Here is an 18,776-nt window from a genome sequence, read left to right as displayed (position 1 = left end):
ATTAAATTTATTTTAAGGTAATATAAACTTAAAGCACTTATAAAAAATGTATAATAAATGGTTTATTCCAGGTTGTTATATAGAGAGATGCTGGTTCTTTCTGTTTTGATTCTTTCATTATATTTCAGCATTACAAATTCTCTGACCTTAGCCATTGACATGGAATGTACTCTACCTGAACTACTTTATCTTGGAAAAGTAAATTATAAAAGCCTATAAAATCATAAGCAATGTTATCAAGGAATGCTCATTCACAGTCTCTTCTGATCCATGTTAGGGAAAATAATCATGCAGTAGGAGTGACTTCTTCAGGTGGGGAATCATTGCCACAGGCATTGGGGGTGTTAAAAATTCTGAGAGCTCAATGTGCAGTTAAATGATAAGAGGGAAACAAATCCAGGAACAAAACTGGGAGTGACCTCTGGCTCAGGAGGTCTCAGAGGCTGCAAGAGCCCTCTGGAGAAGTATCTGGAGAAGCATCACTCCAGGCCAGCCCTGCCCTTGAGCTCCTTCCTGGGCAGCCCATTCTTTCCAGGCAGGATCTCTGGGCAGCCAGAGCCAGCTCCTCCCAGGACAGCCTGGCTCACAAAGAGTGACTGGGGCTGGAATCCTGAGAGGTTTTGCCCTCCTTGATTTACCCTTTCCAAATTACAGGACCTAAGTAACTTCAGGCTGTGCTTCCCAAGGTCAGTTTGAGCAGCTTTACAGAACCTTACAGAGAATCCCATGACTTTTCCTCAGTGCTTCTGAAATTGCTGGATGCCTGCCCCTGCAGGTGATTCCCCTCTGGAAGGAATGTCTTTTGCCAGTCTGCAAAAATCCCCAGCTAGGTGAACCCATCTCTTAATAGCAATGCTTCACAACCATCACCATCTGGAGCTGTAGCTTTGTTACCTGCTATAGTACCAATTTCCTGTAAAACAGAGCCATTCCAGCTGGGAGCAGCCCCAAACACAGATTCTGTCATCTTCTTAAACTGCCTCAGAACAGGGGTGCTACAGAACAACAGCCCAATTCTTGCAATTGCAGCACTGCAAAAGGCAACAAGGGCATCATTACAAGCTGCATTTACATGGGGTACTAAATAGGCCTGGAATATACTTAAGCCTGCTGTAAGAAGACTGTAAAACCCATTTTCAATTTAAAATATATGTGCACAAATTGCATACAAATATTTCAGGTTTTAAGCAAAAACCTGTATTTCTTGATGCAATACTTAAATGGTGGGATACAAATGGCAGAGGAAAACTATAAAAGAACACACTTTAAACAACTGCTGCATGCCTTCTGCTTTTCTAAAAGCATTTAAAATGTAAAAAGGTGTCCTTTAGGCTCTGAAAACCTTGATTGAACAAAAATGGCACAACACATTTTATCAATAGAGCTACTAATAAATATTTCACTAGATATAAAATGCAGTACCTGAATTCAGCAGTCCTTATGGATGTGATTTCTGTGGAGTTCAAAGTACAGAGAACAGCTCCTAATCCAACTAAATCAAAACTTTTTAATGTGCTGATGGTCTGGCCAGAGTCATCTAGAAAACCTTGCAAAATAGCTCTTGCCTACAAAAGCAGTAAGATATTATGCATGAACAGGGTAAATATAATTGAAAGGTTTGTTACTAGATGATTAAAATCTTACCAAAAGTGATGGAGCATAAATAAATATCCTGAGCCTCCCCAGTGTATGGTCATGGCCTTCAGGAGGAGCACTGTCACCACCTACATGTGACACTAAACCAGGGCACTGTTACCCAACCACCTGCTAAATGCAAATGGTGTGAAAAACACTCTGTACTTCTGCCAGGTCACAGGGAAAGTCTTCACCACAAGAAATGGTGCTGGATTGCCTCACAGGATCACTTACATTGCTACAAGAAAACATTAAATACCTAAGGGGATCAATATGTAATTTTGTTATTTTAATACTCAGGATGACTTGCCTTATTTAAGTGCCATAGATGAGTGGTGACCTCTGTCAAGGATTAATTTTCAGATATGAATGGGATATTGGTACCAAAGTGCCTTTGCAAACCCAAGTAATTTAGGATGGTGCTTATTTTAAGCTAATCCTTTAAAAACTGAGCCCATCTCAAGCATGTCACCAAGGCATCCTCCAAAGCCAGTGAAAGAAATAATCATCTTCCAAGATTTCCTAATGTATCCACAATGCTGAGCTTCAAATAACTAGCTTAACTAGCTGCCAAAGTTTTAAGACAACTGAAATTCAGCAGGATGAATCCCTATTAACTAACTACTCTTACTGACAGCAGGAAACCTCAAAAGCAAACTGGTTCTGTATAAAATCCTCCCAAGTGCCTCCTTCTTATGGTGCCCTTCAGAACATGAATTTATTAAATAGATCTGTGATATTCTGCCAGAACTGCCACCATGCCAGCAGCTGTGCAGTCACAGAGCCCTGACAGGCCACAGAGTCAGAAATATGCTGCTAATTCCATATATAAATAAAAGTTTTAAACTCTTATTATGAAAGTCCCATTGACATAACTAGAAGTTATTCAAGGAAAGGAACATGAGAGGAGTGTATCTGCTAATAAAGGGCTTCTAGGGCAATGGAAGCTGGGGTTGGGGACACTGCCTAGACTGTGATTGTCCTTAGGAAGGACCAGTACCCCCAGCAGTAGTGTCTATTCCAGGGACAGTGTGAGAGGAGCTGCTGCCTTGGCCACCTCCCCAGGGAAGCCCCAGCCAGGCACACACCAGTGCTGACTTTGTGGCCACTTTCACTGGGGTCAGAGTGCAGAAAAGCAGCAGGGACTAGTGTGGGTCTCTGGATCTATTTTCTAGGCAGTTCCAGGACCTGAGTCCCAAAGGGCATGAATGCAGAGCCTTTCACCAGGAGTACATTCAGGAGCTCCCTCTCACTCACCTGGGTAAGAGTCCACCCTGTTTGCTGAGTAAGAGCAGACACGGTGTCGATGGAGCTCAGGTCCAGCTCTGGGATCTCCTGGGCACTGAGTGCCAGAGCAATGCGGCCCAGGGAGATGATCTGGTAACTCCTCCAGTCTGGCAGCAACCCCCAAACCTTTAGATGAGAGCCATTAATATCTGTCAGGTCATTATGACTCTTCCTCTCTATACACCATTCTCAAATCCTTTGGTTCAAGTGTCCTAAAATCTGAATATTCCTCTTAGCACACAAAAAGCAAAGCTTAGGTATTGTGAAAGTGTTTGAGGTTCTACACCAATAACGATTAGTTCATCTAAAATACTGCAATTTTTACAGCTTGGACTTGTTGATGAGTCAGAATATGAACTGCTGGAAGTGTGGCTGTAGGAGCAAAATCACTAAGAACAACAAAAATGGGAATCTGTGCCTAGATCCACACTGTTATACTGCCAAGAAAGCAGCACCTGCACAACCCAGGCTTCTTCCCAGCTGCAATTGCTCCAGGGGACTGACTTTAAGTTGCTTTTGTGACAAGTCACCCTGGTTCAGTCACTGACAAGGAAAGACAAAGTAGAGAATCAAGTAATACAGACAAAGAACCAGTTCCAAAAGTCCTGATTTCTAGATTGTGTTCATACAATGTTAAAATAAAAAATAAATTCAAAGCATTTGTACAGATACAGTTAAATTTGTAAAGCTTTGTAAAAAACCCAAGGAAATAAGCAGGGGCTCTTCTAAACCAGTACCAATGTATTTAAACTGACAACTTCCCCTGCTTTTAACTTTATTTGTGATAAAGTTGCAGTGATTGAAAAGCTGTCACTGAACAGACTGAAGGAAATTTTGATATAAGGAAAAGTTCTGCCTGAGTAAAGAATAATAAAAGTCCATCAAGAGCTGAATTTTCAGAGACCAGAACTATCAATTACATTTCCTTGACAACAGCAGAAGACTGCAGACAGTGGTCAGTACCTCCCCAGACGTGGCCAATTGCCTTTACAGAAAAAGACACTGGGTTTTGGCTGGAGGAAGAGACTTGAACAAGCCAGGCACACATTTAAAAAAAACGCTCACTTTAAAGCTCTCATGTACTTCAGTAACTCTGCTTTGTGTCAGTGAATACATGACAGGTTTCTAGTATAACATCATGCTGCTAACATCACCTGGAAAATTAAAACTAAAAGCTCAGGGCTGGGCTACCATCTGAGTCAGGAAAATATTTACTCCATTTTTGAGATAGCTACAATTTAAGTTTTGTTCAAAAAGTTAGAAAGGATAAAACTATTAGGGACTTGCTGAAGAGCATCTCTGCAGTTGCCTACTAAATAGGGTTTGCACCATCAGATAGACATGGAGCTGCACAACCTCCAGAAAATATCAAAGTAGAGCTCAGGAATCTGGATGTGTGAAATTAGGTACTCCTCACACAGAGCTGCAGGCTCTCTGCTGTGCACATCCAGCACAGAGCAGCCTCAGCTGTCAGGATGCTTTTCCCAGCTATGACCCTCAGGTTAAGGATTTGTTTAAGAGATGCATTGCTGGATTTGTACCTCCCAACTGAGTTTCCACCAGATCTTTTATGTTGGTTTTACAATGTCATAAAGGGTCTAAGTCTGGGAAATGTCAATCTTTTCCAAAGCAAATAGATAGTAAAAAGTCTTAGCCCAATTTTAAAGCTTTTAATTCTCTAGCTTAAGAGATACATGAAACACATGCAGGCAAAAATGCCAAGTGTCTGTTTCCTGATCTAGGCCATAAAGTACAGAATTTGAAGTACTTCATAAATAGTATTATCTGACAGGGGTGGGTGAAATCTCAGGCAGAAGGATATAAATAACACAACACATGAAACTGAAACACTCCTTTGTCCTCATTCACCTAGAACTACAGATCCATACAGCTGTCACTGCTGCAGAGCTGGGAGACCTTCCACTTACAAGTGAGCTAAGCTTCTTATTTTCATTAAGATACAATCTGATAACTAGACTTTTTGAATTAGTTTGGAACAATGAGTAGTTGAGGCTTAATGAAACCTTTAATCAAAGATGTTAATAACATAACAGCATCTATGCATAAAATTTGAAAGAGCTTTGCCTGTCCTGTCTCATTTCTCGTGCTTCATGCTCAGTGTAACACCACATTGCATTTTGAAATTAATATATAGGAAGTCTGTCTAGGAGAAATCTGCACAAACACTCACAGACAATATACTGCCATTCAGTGCACTACAGACCTGTGAGTCTTCGAATATAGCCAGAGATGTGAGTGTATCAACCTTGTTTGCAATTTCCTACAACTGATATCACTCTGTAAGTACACCAATATATTGCACTGCTGTAAAGAATAGCAGTTTTCACTATGGCAGGGGAGCACTGTTTTTATTTTCTTCTAGGATTACATTTTTCCCCCTTTTCCTACCCACCTGTGTCCATGCTGACAGAGGGAAGCTGACTTGGGAAGAATACATTTACTGCAGTTGTCCTCCTGCAACAAGGCAGCAGCGACACAACTGCAGAGGCACCATCTGCTTTCAGAAATCTGTGCAGAGCCACTTCTCTTCCAGCACCTGCAGTTCCACTGCTTTGAAAGCTGAGCTTCACTGCTAAAAATTACACAGTTGGCCTTGTTTACCCCAAATCCATGGTCAGCTCCACTACAGCTGCAGCTGCTGGTTTCAGGAGATGCTGCCCAGCCCATGTGGCCCCTGCTCCTGCTTTCCTCCAGAGGTCACAGCCCTCAGGTCTCCAAGCCTCCTGCACTCTCTCCTGCTTGCTGCCAACTGCAACTTGTAGATGCTTCCCAACCTCATTCTGTCAGAATGATCTGATGGAACCTAAAAAGGACTTTTACATGTTGGATCATTTTGACAGAAGGGGATTACAGAGTGGCCATGCAGAGATGGAAGCAGAGAACAGATAACCTCCAGCAGATGCTGCTGACAGGAAGCTGAAGCCAGGCTGGGGCAGCACCCTCTTCACCTCTGAGTTTTCTGCAACCAGAACAATTTGTCTTACTGCACCCTAAGGCCTTTTCTTGCTGAACTAAAATTATGTTTGGGAATTTGCCCATTCTCTGGCAGTGCAGGCAACCACAAAGCAGCAAGAGGAGGTCACCCCAGGGAAAAGAGCAATAGCAACAACAGGCATGGAGCACTGTCTGATTTCTCTGTGTCTCGGGCAGGGCTGCCCAGAGCTCTGCTGGTGCCCCAGACCCAGGCACAGTGCTGACCTGCCCCCAGCACAGCCCTCTGCCCAACTGTGCTCCTGGTAAAGACAAAATGTAGGTGGGATTTTTCCTCCCTCAAATTTCCCACTGATGGCTCTGTCCCTGCCTGTGAGAAGGTGGAAAAAGCAGCTTTATTCAGCCAATAGCTGCCTTTCAGTCAGTTTGGGTTTACCCCACTGGAAGCTATATTTAGCATCCACGTAGACAGTTTAACATGCCAAGCTTAATTCTCAGCAGGGCAATCAACAGCCCCTAGCACTGCTTGCTGATTTTTCATTTGTGAAAGGAAAGTGAGAAGCAAGCAGAAAAGTAATTCAAAAGTAAAACCACTTCACTTTTCCAGCTGCCAATAGCTCAGAACTACTTGCCTGTTGACTCTAAAGCAAGGGCAATAGTCTTCTATCACCACCTCACATTATTTTTCCAATAAACCATAGATATTCTTGTGGCAGTAGTGACATTGACATAGCACAGTTATTTTAGAACTGCATAGTTCAATAACACCTAATCAAATTACAGATTTAATTTTCCTTCACAGACAGGATAGTTACCTGCTTGGCTTTTTCCTTCAAGACAGTCAGCTGGGAGCTGTTAAAACCTGCGACACCCCCAAGAAGTTCCACATTTTTGTCAAAAGTCTCTGGATCCATGCATTTCAGTTCCTGAACTGACCAAAAGACATTTGCTTCTCCTAATTTAATGATTTCATTTGAAGAAGGAGCTCGGGTTCTCAGGCAATCTGAAAAAGGTCAAATAGTAAGAGTTTTCATCAAAGAGACAACAAAATAAATCAAAGCAATATTGATATTTAAGAGAGCAACCAACTATGAAAATTTACTGCTGCTGATGTGATATTGATAAATTATTTTGTAATTGAAGAATTTAAAAAATAGTTCTATTATTAATGTTCTGGATATAAACTACCAGTATCTTGCAAGTTTCTTTGAAGTCTAATCCTCTAAAGGCACCAAAACCCAGGCAAGGGCTTGTTCTGAGTTTAAGCCACCATTTTCTGGGAGCCTTCATTCAACAGGAGTGAAATGCAAACGTTTGGGATGACCCTGGTGGAAATTCACCAAAAAGAGCTTCAGCTGAATAAACATCACATTCAAACATGGATCCAACTCAACAAGAATGTAACAGACAAGAGAGGTCCTTGCACTCTGCAATGCCTGACAGAGATATATGTCTTGTAAGACCTGCCTGACATTTAAACAAGGGGAAGACAAGCTGGATGTGTCAGAGAAGCACGGTGCTTGTTGGTTATGTCAAGCCTGTTGTTAAAATGTCAGGATCTAGAGAGGGCTGTACACTCATCACAGCACTGTTTGGACAGACAAACTGCCTTTAAAAATCTAATTTACAGTCAGGTTCCAGGCCTATGCATTATCAAACCAGACAGTTTCCATTGTGTGTTTTAACAAATCCTAGTCTTTGTTGACATAATCTACCTCTAATGTTGATGGAAAGCAGAAATCAGAATCCTAATGTGGTTGTTTACTGCTCCCTCTCCTGTCACTAATTTAGGAAAACCTTATTAAATAATTATCTAACCAAATAATCCCTACATGTCTTTGGACACAGTCATTACCAGTAAAAAGCATGAATTTCACAGATGCTGTGCCTCAGCTAAGCTCCCCCAGATAAATAAATTAAAGAGAGGATGTACAAAGTAGATTTGTACTTTGAAAGGAGGCAGAGGAGGGATTTATTTGCATCAAAGGAAGCTGCAGTAGTGGGTAGAACACTGAAAAGATTGAATCTGTTGAGCAAATGAAAATGCTGCTCAGCTTCCACTGTACCAGCTGATCTTCTGCTCTCCCTTTACCTCCCTCTTGTGAAGCTGCATTGTTTCCCTTTCCCCTGCTGCACAAGGTCAGCTTTTCTCATGTAAATACTGCCCATGCAGACACGGCACAGCTCCCTTCCCCAAGTCATGCAAACCTAAGACTACGTGCCCTTGAAAAAAACCCATTGATTTTATAATTTTTAACATACCAGATACACTGATGCAATTAAAGAGGGAAACACTAATTAGATTTTTGACCTGATGCCACTTTGCTGTTCCTTTTGCTACAGATTTAATTTGATGAAAAACACACACACACATACATATATATATATATATACACACATATTATAACATTTCAGTGCTTGTGGTCACCTGAATTCTTTCTCCAGCACTGCCACTGCCCTCTGGTAGCATTTAGACACACAGCTCCCTAGTTTTTCTTTTCATGTTCCATCTTACCTTAAGCACCTTAAAACCTGTGCTTTTAATGTTGATATAGAGATAGATGCAAGAACTCTGTCACTGGTAATTGCTATTGTTACTTACATTAGCTCACAACAGGTCTGTGAGAAATGCAAAATAGTATTGGTGGCATGAAAAGCTTCAATGCTATTCTGGAGTAATTTTCATAACATCCAATTTTTTAGTGATTTACAAATCAGTAATTAAACTTCATTCCTTACTGAAACCACTGTGTGAGTTGTGTGCAGCTGATTAGATAGTTTGGTAATAGAAGTTCAATACCATGTTTGGGCTGCAGAAGCATTTATGGAGTAGCACAAACAATCCTTCAACTTCTCATCTCCCAGATTCCCCCCAGCTGAGCTCATGCACCCCAAGTGAAGACTGAGGAGCCTCCTTGGCCTTGGAACCAAGTTATCCTCTGACAAAGACCCTCAGCTTTGCTGGCACTGCTCTTGCAATGCAGATGAGAGATCTCTGGACGTGAGCTGGGCTGATTAGAGAAGTCTTTGGGATTCATGTAGATCCAGAGGCTTAAAAAAAGAACACTTAAGGACACAGGCATATTGAAATACCTGCTGCTGAACCTTCAGTCCTGTGGCCCATGTCTAAAGAAATATGGCTTGTGATCTGCTGATTTACTTGTTGAAGGAAGGGTGAATTTCATGCATACAGGTCAACTAACCCCCTGCTATTTCACCAGCTCAGTCCTGCTTTTTTTAGAGCCTGTGATGACTCCTCTGATCAACTGAGGTCATGTTTTGTTTCAGACTATGAAAAAACACAACCCTCAGAACTCCCTTCACTTCTCTCTGCCTATGAATACAGCACTGCAAGAGGAGAATTCATTTCCAGAGACACACAGTCATCATTCAGAGTTCCTGCCATACAAGCAGATGGATTTCCAGGGTGGCTCAGGGCTTGCTGAGAGCTTGAACCTCTATTCTGCTAGGCAGAGAACCAAGGGGGAGATTTTCAAAGACAAAGGCAGACAAGATCAAACTCCTGGAATATCTTTGGGTCTAAATTCCCATTGGTGTTTTTCAAAAGCTTCCCCCACAGCAGGATTATTTTCCATGGCACAGCTTACAAATTCTGCCTGGATAAATTTCAGAAAAGAGAAGAATAGTTGTTATTATAATAATAGAATATAGTCAGAGTATCTATCTGATATAAAGAAAATGATCCATTTGTCACCAGAGATTCTAATAGATTAGTTTGGTTGCTAATTAAAATACCTTTTAGGTGATTACAAACTTGTCCATTTGGACAGAAAAAACAGTGCCACCATTGTCAGATTTAAGAACAGATCAGTCACCATATGCTCATGTCTGGCAAAGGATTAACTATGTGCAATCTTTTGGCACAATGGTAACTTGTCACCTTCACAGGTTTTTAATTCAAGGGGTTTCAATTAGATTATGAAGTAAAAATAAAATAATTAAAAATAAACAAATCCCTCTAATTCGAATCATTCATCTTTTTCATTTGTGTACTTAGAAAGATTCCAGGAAATGCTTAATTATGCAATCCTGTAATGAAGGTTTCAGCAATTAATGCATTATACAACTCTGATGAGCAGCAGAATGAAGACTCTCACTGTTTTATCCTGAAAATTTATAAGTGATTCAATACTTCCCTTTCATTATTGGGCCTCTCAGAATCATTTGATGACAAAGTGAGACAAAGTCTGTTTGAATTGCACCATCTCAGCCCCAAATGGCAGCAAAGGCCCCCAGTGCAATACTGACCAGCTCTGCTGAGGGACAGGAGAACTCTGCCAGTGACATTGGAGACTGAGTCAAACACAGCTGACAGGAGCTCTTCAGCTGAAGAAACCGGTCCAATTGTCTTTGCTATTTGTAAAATGATCTCTGGGAACTTCAAAAGGAAAGAAAGAATAAATAAGGCTTCTCTCCCTTTTAAAACAAATCACTTTGTAGAGAAAGTCTTGTGCAGACCTTAGCAAAGCAGGGGTTAGTGACAGTTCAGTCTTGTCCCATTGTGCAGATGTTTCAGAAAAGAGTAATTGGCTGCTACTGAAAGGTCATTGGAACACATTTGAGGGGGAAAAAATTAGGAACAAAGCAAATTCTGAGTGATTCTCCATCCTGTGTGCCCTCCCAGCTTCTGGCAACACCTGAGCACTAGCTGATTGGTGTCTGTGTCCAGCCACTCCTGGAGCAGTGAGTGCCACCATTTTAATTCAGGTTTCATTTCACTTGTCTTAAATTTGCCAGGTAAGTACATGAATTGAGGATAGGGACCCAATTAAATGATGAGAAATAACTTTGACCTGTTTGCCTTCCTTAGGCTTTTCTGACCTCTCTCCTCCACCCTGCTAGACACCTTCCTCTCCTTTGAAGAGTTCTATTCTATCTTGTCAATTATAAGCATTATCTCCAGTGGAAAAGCTGCTGACTGTGCTCACATATTTCTACTGAAGAATGAATCCCTCATTCCAGTATAGTTTACTCCTATGCATAAAAAAAATAAGAGTATATGAACTAAAGAGGGCAAGGAAATGACAAAGTGCAATGCTGAGGCCATCAGATATTGTTACTTGTGCTATGCTGACCCCAGGGCAAAGGGCACCATGAGTAAATGCTAATTTGATCAGTATGATCCCATTAATAACAGGATAAGAAATACAACTTTTATGGTTGGGAGGCAGAAGGATGGAGTAAAGAGCACTGCAAGGTGTAAAGTACTAAAAATGAGTCTGCATCACTCTAAATGCCCCTTTTTTCCCCTATGTGACAATGTACAATTGTCATTGTACACATGCAAGTAATTGTTTATAGTAACATTACTCTCAAGAAGAAATCTCTTTGATGGAGCCAAGGATATGTGAAACATTAACACAGGGTTCCTGGACAAAAGAATTATTCACCTAGTTCAGCATTCAGGTGACATAATTTAGACTGTATTATGACATTCATAATTCCAAGTTCTAAAATTTATGTTAAAAATTAAATTTTTTAATCAAAGCATACCTTTTCAACAAGGACATTTAATTCCTCTTTTGACAGCAGAACTATGAATGGTCCAACATCCAATGTTGCTTCTGCTGTCCAGTTGTTTGAGGGGCTGAAAAATATTTTGAAAAATTCTACTAATAAAGAACATTACAATAAAAATAATACTAAAACTTCAGTGGGTTTATGATACTTTATCATACAAGAAGCAATTCTATGCCAATGTGATGATTCATTGTTACAAGCATCAGATTGCATTTTCTCATCTCTCTGGGCATAGGGCATTAGTGCAACTCACAATATAATCAGAAAAACCCTTCAAACATGGTGGTGATGGAGCTCTCCCTCAATAGTCAAGTGTTCTTAGCATTAGTGTTTGAACAAGGGGAAATCATTCTTTCTTTGAAAGAAAATTTGTCATTTTCTGTCAGTTCATATTGCAATAGTAGCCTGCAAAATGGTTATCAAAAGAGAAATAGAAACATCATCCAAATCTGACAAATGTCAGTCAACCCATTTGGTGGGTGACTTAATAAAGCACTTAGATAAGTTATTTTCAGCCTGACAGAGCCTACAGAAGAGTGTAGTGACAAATATGTTACTAGCTCGTGTTTCCCACAAACTATTTTAATTGCTTTGTTGCTCCACTATGAGGATGTTTAAATATCTTCAAAATTAAATGATATAAAATAACATAAAATCTTATTTAGCACAGTGTGCCACGATTCAATAAAACTGATTTGTATCAAGATCAATGCAGGGATGTGATCTGCTGGAAAATACAGCTATCAGCTATCCTAGCACAGAAAAATGCTGACTAGCAGGAAGCTGAACAGCATCTGATGTGATCAGGTGGGTCAAGTGACCCATTTTGGGTGAAGGGGTGGTTAGAAACTGTGCCACTAGTCTCCCTCTCCAAATGCATGATATTTCCAAGGGACAATGCAAGACAGAAACAGTATATTCTTGCCAGATAGAGGATGGCTTTGTTCTTGGCATGACTGATACCAGTGAGGTTCCATTCACCCTCCTAATCTGAGTCCTTAGTGACATCCAACACTGCCTACTCTGCTGCTGCAGATGCTTGAACTTCACATCCCTCTGCTGCTTCTCTGCTCTCTCCTATTGCCACAGGTGCTTGCAGCCTTCTTTACTTGGCTTCTCTCACCAGCACAGCAAGTACCCCACTTCCATTTTCCCATTCTTTGTGTTTCTGCACCATTCTCTGCTTGTAACCCCTTTCTCCTGCCAGACCAGTGAGTCTATTTGCCTGCCCACATAAACATTACACTTTCTCTCCTTTTCCTCTGGGACTTAAGTCATGCAGGGTGTCCCTGGGGTTGTATTTTGTTCCACAGTTATCACATTACACACAAGAACAGAAATGTCATTCTAGTGGACAAGACTCTGAACTTGGGCAGTGACAGAAGCTGCTTTGTGCTGGTTTCACTGCAGTTCATCTGGGCAAAGCAAATGTTTGGTGTTTGCATGGCCTAAGCATCAGCATGACCACGGTGGTGTATCCAATACCTTACCCATATAACTGGAGGAGTTTGTATTTAATTTCAATCTTCTGCTCGTGGCTGAGCTGTTGGCAAAGTTTGAATTGATGCAGGGCTGCTGCCATTGCCTTCAGGGACATTCTGCCATGTAGAAAGGCTGGAGGTAAGTGGCAGATTAAATTTCCAAGGAGGTCAACATCATATTCATCAGCAATGGAGCTGTTCTGAAACAAGAAGCATTTGCCCTGTTGGCAGACCTGACTGGGCTCTTGCCCTGTACCACTCAGCTGCATCACAACTCATTTGAGATGTAAGGAACAAAGACACAACAGTGTGCACTGGCAACTTAATCTACATTTTCTGTTGAGACTGCCTTGCATTTTTTGTTTTACCAACCTAACTGGTGATATTTCATAAGCACTTCTCAGAGCTTTCAGAATTCTTTATTCCATCCTGAATCACACATAAAGAATGTGACCACCCAGCACCTGCAGAGCTGGTGCAGCTCTGTCTGGCAGCACAGCCCTCATGTGGCCCCTTGCAGCAGAGGGGCCCCAAGCTCTTGCTGTTAGAGCTGAGCTCTAAGGGGTTTCTCAAGCAGCTGCCAAAACACTGGGGATTATTCAGCTGGTACTGTGTGCAAGGACAGAAATAGCCACAGCTACATCAAAGAACTAGTTTCCCCTAAAAACTGGTGAGTGCTGCAGCTCCCAGACAGCAGAAGTCACAAAATCCTCCTGGTACCAGCACCTCTCCCATGGAGCTCCCTGTGCCACAACAGCTCTGCTTGGGCTGGCACTGCTTGGAGCCAGGGGAACACTCCAGGTGCAAACTGGTCAGCTCCAGGCTGTCCTGGCCAGCAGTGACATTTCATGAGAACACTTTGGAACATCCATGCAGTCAAGGAAAATTGCTAAGCAAGCTATAAAAAGGTTTGCTTAAGGAGCAAACAATAAAATTAAAACAGTACATAAATCCCCCAAAAAATACAGATGGATGGGTGAAGAACTCATAGAGGTGGCGACTCTCTCCTCCTCCACGGTGTCTCCTCCTCTGCTGACCCCTCTCAGCCATACCCACCAGGCACTCCTGTACTTTTTGCAGGACAGCATCCCTCTTGTGAAGGCTTGGGTTCAGAAGGTCCATTCCAGTCTTGCCCACACGTTCAAGGAAAGGGACACACAAGGGGCCTGTAACGTACTCCAGGTACTCAGAACTGCAGAAAGAATTCAGGTGTCAGAATGCAAACCTGACCTTCATAAACCCACAGCCACAGTCATGAAAGAGAAAGTGAGAAAGGCACAAAGAAAGAAAGGAAGGAAGGAATTAACAAATTTTACAATTCAGGAGTTCTCATACATACACAAGTTTTTTTTGTTTTTTTTCAAAGGAAAAAAACTGTCACGGAGAAGTTTTGCTAACTTACACAAATGTCTTGAAACACACTGGAATGTTTCCAACCATACAGAGCAATACGCTTCAGCAGTATCCAGTGGTTTTGTCTTATATATCCACTCTCAAAAAGACCCCAAAACAAATAAGCAAACCTAAACCAAATAAGCCTACCTAGGGAAAAAAGAATCCACCAAAACGTACCATACTAAAAGACACAAAGTATTACCAACTTTAACTTGAGACAGATTTTGCCTACAGTCAGTGACCATTTTTGATAAATCACCATTTATTTGAATCATCAGTTTTCTTAGGACTGAAGGGATTCTTTGAAAAGTGCTCAGAAGTTAAGAAGGACTAAGATGTAACTCACGGAAGCGCCAGTAAGAGGAAGGGAGGAATGGATGCATTGGAGACTCTCCAAAATTTCCAAGCCAAACAATTAACCTAAAGGCAACAAAAATTTAGGCTCTTAAACCTCTAGCAGTTTTGAAGAAGAATAAAAAATATGGTTTGTTTATTGCAGCATATATATAAATTAGCATATATAAGACTGTGCATATCATCTTCAGAGAGCATTTTTATCTGGCTTGTTTTAGTTTTCTTTCTGTAGACATCAGAGATGAAACATTATATATTTGGGAAAGTGAGAACATTTGTATGTTTCTGAAACTTCTATGTATTTCCAAACAGATTACTCATGAATTAACAAGTCAGAAGAGCTGTAGGAATTTCTTGCAATTTGTAAGTGGCAAATGAAATTGTCAAAATGAAGTATGATAACAGACAAATTCACACATAAGAGATTTAAATAAAATATGCTAACAGACAAGTTGAGACATGCAGGATCTTGAAAAAAATCCCAAAAAATCCCAAGACAAAATAGAATAAACCAAATTTTAATCTACCTAATTTGGATATTGGGTAGCATGTTTATGTACATAAAGTCTTTATTGTTTCTTTACCTGATATGGAGAAAGCAGATGAAGATTCATTTCAAAGAATTTAAAATTGTCTAAAAATATGTTTGTGTCCATACTTTCAAAGAGTTGACAAGTTACTCCTTTCACAAGCTGTCCTGTGCTGATAGGAAAGGAAAATTTCAATCTTATGAATATTTAAGGAGGATCTAGTCCTTACTCCCCACAACCCCATCCCAAGTCAGTTTCTTCACCTCTCCCATTTCCGGTAATTAAAAGTAAAAATTCAAACAAATTGAAAGATATCAACAAAGCCTTAAAACACCCAAACCTCTGCAATGCTTTGAGCCTCATTTTGGTTTTGAAGACTCCTTTTGATAAGGAAGGTGAATTATCCTGTGGTATCCAGGAATGAATAAGCATAAGTTGCTCTCAAAAACTAGTCTTAAACCCCATTTCAAAAGAGATACAGTCCATACCTTAGAAGGTCAATAGGATGGTTTTCCTTGGACAGTAATTCATACAGATACAAAGCCTGAAAATAAAACCACCATAATTAAAGGTAACTTTAGTTAATCCAGTTGTAAGAGACAACAATTACTGCAAGGTTTTTGTACTCTGAGCTCTCTTATGTACTCTAAAGATACTTCTGTGGTCCACCTTGAGCAAACAAAAGGTTTGGCATCCAGTTTAGATGAATTTTTTCTTCACAAGACAAGCCAACACTGACTGGCATTATGGGATGATGCTAAACCTGCACATGGCCCACAGCTACTGAAAAACTTAGGGCTGAAGGGAGCTCTGGAGATCATCTGATCCAACCTTTCATCTCTCTGGACATTACATGCAAATGTATAATATGCAGTAGTGGAAAGAGACAATTTACATGGCAGAAACCTGGGGGTTTAAACGCAGCATATTAATGCTTCTTTTTCTATAGCAATGTCTCATTGTGCTGCCTGGGCTCTAAATGCCCTTTGGTGTTTATGTTGAGATGAAATTGGGGCAGTTCCTTCCTTTTACCTGTGTTCCTTGAACATAAATATATTACACCACTTTTCCAATTCTCCCATCACACTACATTGCAGTGGAATGGGAACTGCATAACAATTTTTACCTGGCTGCTTCTCAGTTCTTTTTCGTTCAGCATTGCAGAATTATATCCAGTTTGCTTCCATAAACCAGAAAGAGAGACTTCTTTAAAGAAAGCTCCTTGTATATCTTTGACTGATGAAGAAAAATCTCCAGATGAAGCAATCTAAAAAGAGGAACACAAAAATACATGGCATTTCTGAACTGATGCTTAGATTTACAGGATTTGCCCTTATTTCTATTCTGTGTAATATTTCTCTAAGAGGATAAAGGAAAAACAAGACAGTATTAAAACCACAATGAAATAAGCAAGAGAGAGCCTTCAAAATACACTTGGTGTTCAGAAAAATGGCAGTAGAACCATTAACCATTGAGTTAAAGGACATATCTTGGTTTAATTCATGCTGTACAGTTCTGGTCATGGTGCTCTTGGGCAGAGAGAATCTGGAGTTAATAATCAATCACCTTCCTGAGGATGCCCTGCTGCTGTGCAGGAGATAAGTCAGACAGGTACTGGGACGTTGTGCCTCGAATCATCTGAGCCAGCTCCCTGGGGCTCATGCTGTGCAGGGACCAGGTGCCAATCCCTGTCACCAAGGCACCCATTTGGCTCACATTGTAAAATGATAAAACCTGCAGGGAGAACAGCACAAGCAAACTGGAAGTTTTATTGAGACCAGCAGATGTATTTAAAAGCAAAAGTCAATAAAGTAAAACTGCTTATTAAATACTTAATATATTTATTTCCTGGGATACATTTTCTGTGTCTGTCCCATTGAACAAATGCCTGAAGTTTCTCAAAAGTTTTTTTTTCTGAAACTTCAACCAGGACCTGATTCCTTGCATTGCAGTATATTTGAATATACAGCCTGGGATTCCTGATCATACAAATTCTGCTTAGGGCAGTGACACAGACAAAATACAAATCTGCCAAATCCAAATATTCATTTTTTCTGTTACTAGAGAGCTACTTTGGGATGTACAATCTTGGATGCTTTTATTTGATTTAAACACATTTTTCAGGTCACCAACTAAATAGAATTCTTGCACTAAACTTTTCAAAATCTACAGTTATTGTTGAGAAGAAGCCATTTCACTTTTAAAAACAGAAGGTGGGAAAGCTGTTATCAGAGATACCTTTTCATAAGAGAGATATTTACTGGATAAAATCATAACTTGGCTCTTTGCCCACCCAGAGACTTGGTTTAATGTTGCAACAGCATTATGCACTGCTTCAGGTGACAGAGATTCCAGCTGACTTGAAGTTAGTCCAACCACAGCATCTGACAGAGTTCCAACGGTATCATTCAATGTCTGGTTTTGCATGGCAATGTTCAGGAGTTGAGCTTTGAGCTAAATCAAACAAAAAGAGCAGATCAGAAATAAAAATCTGCCAAGAACCAATTTCCATTACTACCCAAAACATTAACTGGAATCTCTGGAATACGCATTGGCAAATATTCACACACTTCATAAAATTTCAAAAATAGAAGCACAGTTGTGAAAGGTATATGGAACAGGAATATGAAACAGAATGAGAAAAGGATAAGCACCCAAAATGGGTTTCTATTCTTTGCATTCTCAATAACAATTTTCCCTTATTTCTTAAGCCCCAGTAATTTTTCTCTCATTTCTTTCCTTATTTAAGAAGAACATCTTTCCTCCTCTGTTTACAGGGTTATGTTAGGCAAGAAGGACAAGTGTTGTACACACCTCATGAACCTTGGCCTGGAAACCTCTCAGCTGATTGCATTTAATCATTTGATGAAGTAGAGCCCGGGCCACAGCTGCATCCATCTCTTCCAGGTCATCATAAAAACAAACCAACAAACCCAGCCTATAGAGCAGAAACACATTAGCTCCCTTCTGACATAAAAGGTGTCACTGTTGGGCAATGGAAACACAGCTTGGTACCCTCTCCTGGTGATCACAGCTTGAGCAATTTCTGTTTGTCATGAGTGCCTCAACCTGCACTGGCCTTTGTACTCAGCTGAATCCTGCCTGGATTGTTTGTGTTTGAGGATTTACCTGTCCTGCTTCCATTTGTTCATGGCTGGATTGTCCCACTTAATGACTCCACTTCCCTCAACAGGATAATTTTGAAAATAATAGAGGGCTATTAATAAGTCTCTCGAAGGGGCTTGCTGAGTTCTTGTCTGGTTTGGTTGGATGTTTTGAACTCTAACTAATGCTTGGATTCCACATGCAACACAATTCATTTGTGTTCCAGAGCAGCAGCTGGGGCATGACATGGCCTCTTTATCATTTCAGGATTAAACAAAAATCTGCTGTAATTCACATTGAACACAGGACTGGCTGATGGATGGAGACCTGTCCAGTTCACCACTGCTCAGGAGAAAGCACACTGAGGCTCACTAGCCACTGGTGCCAGCACAGCAGTCTGCAAGGCAGGGCTTTGAGCTGAGCTCATTTTCCTTCACAGTTCCCATGCCATAATATTTAAATCAACATTTCCATTAACCTCTGTAAAGTGCAACCA

At 40.7% G+C, this 18,776-nt stretch overlaps 1 protein-coding gene across 1 annotated transcript in view; it reads right to left on the bottom strand.

Annotated features, from left to right (window-relative positions):
• OTOA (otoancorin) overlaps positions 1–18,776 on the bottom strand; it is a 30,970-nt gene that overhangs the window by 3,164 nt on the left and 9,030 nt on the right. Inside the window, exons 11-25 of the mRNA XM_058816182.1 lie at positions 17,990–18,113; positions 17,414–17,629; positions 16,742–16,909; positions 16,302–16,442; positions 15,664–15,719; positions 15,230–15,347; positions 14,638–14,711; positions 13,953–14,088; positions 12,906–13,096; positions 11,389–11,482; positions 10,144–10,273; positions 6,690–6,877; positions 2,893–3,048; positions 1,423–1,565; positions 895–1,031 (exon numbers count right to left, since the gene is read on the bottom strand). Of these exons, the coding sequence (XP_058672165.1) occupies positions 895–1,031; positions 1,423–1,565; positions 2,893–3,048; positions 6,690–6,877; positions 10,144–10,273; positions 11,389–11,482; positions 12,906–13,096; positions 13,953–14,088; positions 14,638–14,711; positions 15,230–15,347; positions 15,664–15,719; positions 16,302–16,442; positions 16,742–16,909; positions 17,414–17,629; positions 17,990–18,113 (2,072 nt within the window). The remainder of the gene's footprint in view (positions 1–894; positions 1,032–1,422; positions 1,566–2,892; positions 3,049–6,689; positions 6,878–10,143; positions 10,274–11,388; positions 11,483–12,905; positions 13,097–13,952; positions 14,089–14,637; positions 14,712–15,229; positions 15,348–15,663; positions 15,720–16,301; positions 16,443–16,741; positions 16,910–17,413; positions 17,630–17,989; positions 18,114–18,776) is intronic.

This window comes from Ammospiza caudacuta, chromosome 17 (genome assembly GCF_027887145.1).
Source record: "Ammospiza caudacuta isolate bAmmCau1 chromosome 17, bAmmCau1.pri, whole genome shotgun sequence".
Taxonomy (NCBI): domain Eukaryota; kingdom Metazoa; phylum Chordata; class Aves; order Passeriformes; family Passerellidae; genus Ammospiza; species Ammospiza caudacuta.
Note: the sequence above shows the minus strand (reverse complement) of the source record. Positions and strands in the feature narration are given on the sequence as shown.